The sequence below is a fragment of the Boleophthalmus pectinirostris genome, unplaced genomic scaffold (genome assembly GCF_026225935.1).
Source record: "Boleophthalmus pectinirostris isolate CB_2022bp ecotype Guang Dong unplaced genomic scaffold, ASM2622593v1 HiC_scaffold_22, whole genome shotgun sequence".
Taxonomy (NCBI): domain Eukaryota; kingdom Metazoa; phylum Chordata; class Actinopteri; order Gobiiformes; family Gobiidae; genus Boleophthalmus; species Boleophthalmus pectinirostris.
This window is the reverse complement of record NW_026571190.1, coordinates 42,960,349-42,965,348: the sequence shown is the minus strand read 5'-3', so window position 1 is coordinate 42,965,348 and position 5,000 is coordinate 42,960,349. Positions and strand designations below refer to the sequence as shown.

Sequence of the window (5,000 nt, the reverse complement as noted above, 5' to 3'; positions counted from 1 at the left end):
ACTGCTACTATTACACCATGATGGGTACTACAGTGAGTACTACAAGTACTACAACTACTACTACTGCTACTATTACACCATGATGGGTACTACAGTGAGTACTACAAGTACTACAACTACTACTACTGCTACTATTACACCATGATGGGTACTACAGTGAGTACTACAAGTACTACAACTACTACTACTGCTACTATTACACCATGATGGGTACTACAGTGAGTACTACAAGTACTACAACTACTGCTACTATTACACCATGATGGGTACTACAGTGAGTACTACAAGTACTACAACTACTACTACTGCTACTATTACACCATGATGGGTACTACAGTGAGTACTACAAGTACTACAACTACTACTACTGCTACTATTACACCATGATGGGTACTACAGTGAGTACTACAAGTACTACAACTACTACTACTGCTACTATTACACCATGATGGGTACTACAGTGAGTACTACAAGTACTACAACTACTACTAACTGCTACTATTACACCATGATGGGTACTACAGTGAGTACTACAAGTACTACAACTACTACTACTGCTACTATTACACCATGATGGGTACTACAGTGAGTACTACAAGTACTACAACTACTACTACTGCTACTATTACACCATGATGGGTACTACAGTGAGTACTACAAGTACTACAACTACTACTACTGCTACTATTACACCATGATGGGTACTACAGTGAGTACTACAAGTACTACAACTACTACTACTGCTACTATTACACCATGATGGGTACTACAGTGAGTACTACAAGTACTACAACTACTACTACTGCTACTATTACACCATGATGGGTACTACAGTGAGTACTACAAGTACTACTACTACTACTACTACTATTACTGATGGGTACTACAGTGAGTACTACAAGTACTACAACTACTACTACTGCTACTATTACACCATGATGGGTACTACAGTGAGTACTACAAGTACTACAACTACTACTACTGCTACTATTACACCATGATGGGTACTACAGTGAGTACTACAAGTACTATAAGTACTACTCTTACTTCTTCAGCAGTTTTGCTGATTTGTTCTTCTGTGTTTCGTGGTTTTCTCAGAGTTTGGAGTTTGGCCTGAACCAGAGATAAAGAACAAAACTTTGATCCCAAACCCACGAGAACAGAACGTGTTCTACTGAGAACAGAACGTGTTCTAGAGAGAACAGAACGTGTTCTACTGAGAACAGAACAGAACGTGTTCTACTGAGAACAGAACGTGTTCTACTGAGAACAGAACCTGTTCTAGAGAGAACAGAACCTGTTCTACTGAGAACAGAACGTGTTCTAGAGAGAACAGAACGTGTTCTAGAGAGAACAGAACCTGTTCTACTGAGAACAGAACGTGTTCTAGAGAGAACAGAACGTGTTCTACTGAGAACAGAACATGTTCTACTGAGAACAGAACCTGTTCTAGAGAACAGAACATGTTCTACTGAGAACAGAACGTGTTCTAGAGAGAACAGAACGTGTTCTACTGAGAACAGAACATGTTCTACTGAGAACAGAACGTGTTCTACTGAGAACAGAATGTGTTCTAGAGAGAACAGAACGTGTTCTAGAGAGAACAGAACGTGTTCTAGAGGAGACTTGTGAAGTTTCTCTGTAATGTGAGTTTTGAAACAAACTGTGAGGAGCCAAACATGTAGAATTATTCAGAAATACAATTTAATCAAAGAGACTAAACCAGGTCTAAACCAGGACTAAACCAGGTCTAAACCAGGTTTAAACCAGGTTTAAACCAGGTCTAAACCAGGTCTAAACCAGGACTAAACCAGGACTAAACCAGGTTTAAACCTGGTTTAAACCAGGTCTAAACCAGGTTTAAACCTGGTTTAAACCAGGTTTAAACCCGGTTTAAACCAGGTCTAAACCAGGTCTAAACCAGGACTAAACCAGGACTAAACCAGGTTTAAACCTGGTTTAAACCAGGTCTAAACCAGGTTTAAACCTGGTTTAAACCAGGTCTAAACCAGGTTTAAACCAGGTCTAAACCAGGTTTAAACCAGGACTAAACCTGGTTTAAACCAGGTCTAAACCAGGTTTAAACCAGGACTAAACCAGGTTTAAACCAGGACTAAACCAGGTGTGTTCTTCAGGGGGAGGCTGGACTCATTCCCAGGATCTGTGAGGGACTCTTCAGTCGCATCAGCCACAACTCGAGCTGGGACCAGGCCTCCTACAGGACCGAGGTCAGGTAAGACCGGACTAAACCAGGACTAAACCAGGACCGAACCAGGACTAAACCAGGACTGAACCAGGACTAAACCAGGACCGAACCAGGACTAAACCAGGACTGAACCAGGACTGAACCAGGACTAAACCAGGACCGAACCAGGACTAAACCAGGACTAAACCAGACTAAACAGACAGGACTAAACCAGGACTGAACCAGGACTAAACCAGGACTAACCAGGACTGAACCAGGACTAAAGGACCAACCAGGACTAAACCAGGACTAAACCAGGACTAAACCAGGACTGAACCAGGACTAAACCAGGACTGAGCAGAGCTGGACTCATGTTTTGTTTCATTCACATGTTTGACACAAACTCTGCACAGTTACACTGAGTTCTTCTCTCAAACTGAAACACTCTGTTCCACCTGGTGATGTCATCATGTGGTGATACAGGAAGTGCTCCACTGTGTTTTTAAACTCCACACACCTTCACTAGAATCATCTGGATCATTTCAGTCCTGGAATTGCCACTTCATGACATCACAAGGTGGATCAGAGCATTTGGAGTTTTGGAGATGGAACAGACTCAGAATAAACAAACAAACAAACACGACTCCAGGTGCGTTTGTGAGGAGGGGCTTTTGTAGTTTTGTGATTTTATAGTTTTTGTAGTTTTGTAGTTTTTGTAGTTTATAGTTTGTTTGGTGTGTAGTTTTTGTGGTTTTGTAGTTTTTGTAGTTTGTAGTTTTTGTAGTTTGTAGGGTTTGTAGTGTTTGTAGTTTTTGTAGTTTTGTAGTTTTTGTAGTGTTTGTAGTTTTGTAGTTTTTGTAGTTTTGTAGTTTGTGTAGTGTTTGTAGTTTTTGTAGTGTTTGTAGTATTTGTAGTGTTTGTACTTTTTGTAGTTTTTGTAGTTTGTAGTTTTGTAGTTTGTAGTTTTTGTAGTTTTGTAGTTTTTGTGGTTTGTAGTATTTGTAGTGTTTGTAGTTTTGTAGTGTTTGTAGTTTTGTAGTTTTTGTAGTTTTGTAGTTTTTGTAGTTTTGTAGTTTATAGTTTTTGTAGTGTTTGTAGTTTATAGTTTTTGTAGTTTTGTGATTTTAGGTTTTGCAGTTTTGTAGTTTTGTAGTTTTTGTAGTTTTGTGGTTTTGTAGTTTTGTAGTTTTTGTAGTTTTTGTGGTTTGTAGTATTTGTAGTGTTAGTAGTTTTGTAGTGTTTGTAGTTTTGTAGTTTATAGTTTTTGTAGTGTTTGTAGTTTATAGTTTTTGTAGTGTTTGTAGTTTTGAAGTGTTTGTAGTTTTGTAGTTTATAGTTTTTGTAGTGTTTGTGGTTTATATTTTTTGTAGTTTTTATGGTTTTGTGGTTTTGTAGTTTTGTAGTTTTTGTTGTTTTGTGATTTTAGGTTTTGTAGTTTTTGTAGTTTTGTGGTTTTGTAGTTTTGTAGTTTTTGTAGTTTTTGTAGTTTTTGTGGTTTGTAGTATTTGTAGTGTTAGTAGTTTTGTAGTGTTTGTAGTTTTGTAGTTTATAGTTTTTGTAGTGTTTGTAGTTTATAGTTTTTGTAGTGTTTGTAGTTTATAGTTTTTGTAGTGTTTGTAGTTTTGAAGTGTTTGTAGTTTATAGTTTTTGTAGTTTTTATGGTTTTGTAGTTTTGTAGTTTTTGTAGTTTTGTAGTTTATAGTTTTTGTAGTGTTTGTGGTTTATATTTTTTGTAGTTTTTATGGTTTTGTGATTTTAGGTTTTGTAGTTTTTGTAGTTTTGTGGTTTTGTAGTTTTTGTAGTTTTTGTAGTTTTTGTGGTTTGTAGTATTTGTAGTGTTAGTAGTTTTGTAGTTTTGTAGTTTTTGTAGTTTTATAGTTTTTGTAGTTTTGTAGTTTAGTTTTTGTTGTTAGTTTTATAGTTTTTGTAGTGTTTGTAGTTTTGAAGTGTTTGTAGTTTATAGTTTTTGTAGTTTTTATGGTTTTGTGATTTTAGGTTTTGTAGTTTTTGTAGTTTTGTAGTTTTTGTAGTGTTTGTAGTTTATAGTTTTTGTACGTGTGTGTATGTTTGTGTGTGTGTGTGTGTTGTGTGTGTTGTTGTGTGTTGTTGTGTGTTTGTGTTTTGATTGTGCGTCTGCTGTAGTTATCTGGAGATCTATAACGAGAGGGTGAGGGACCTGCTGAGGAGAAAATCCAACCAGACGTTCAACCTGAGAGTCCGAGAACATCCCAAAGACGGACCCTACGTGGAGGGTGAGACGCACAACACGACACACAACACACAACACACAAACACAACACACTACACACAACACAACACACACTACACACAACACACAAACACAACACACTACACACAACACAACACACTACACACAACACACAAACACAACGAGAACATCCCAAAGACGGACCCTACGTGGAGGGTGAGACGCACAACACGACACACAACACACAACACACAAAACAAACACACTACACACAAACACAACACACTACACACAACACACAAACACAACACACCGAGAACATCCCAAAGACGGACCCTACGTGGAGGGTGAGACGCACAACACGACACACAAACACACAACACACAAACACAACACACTACACACAACACAACACACTACACACAACACACAAACACAACACACACACACACAACACACACAACACACTACACACAACACACAAACACACAACACACAAACACAACACACTACACACAACACAACACACTACACACAACACACAAACACAACACACCGAGAACATCCCAAAGACGGACCCTACGTGGAGGGTGAGACGCACAACAC

The 5,000-nt window shown here is 38.2% G+C and overlaps 1 protein-coding gene across 1 annotated transcript in view; it reads left to right on the top strand.

Moving 5' to 3' along the window:
• kif16ba (kinesin family member 16Ba) overlaps positions 1–5,000 on the top strand; it is a 45,468-nt gene that overhangs the window by 4,232 nt on the left and 36,236 nt on the right. The window contains exons 5-6 of the mRNA XM_055158541.1: positions 2,136–2,233; positions 4,328–4,437. Of these exons, the coding sequence (XP_055014516.1) occupies positions 2,136–2,233; positions 4,328–4,437 (208 nt within the window). The remainder of the gene's footprint in view (positions 1–2,135; positions 2,234–4,327; positions 4,438–5,000) is intronic.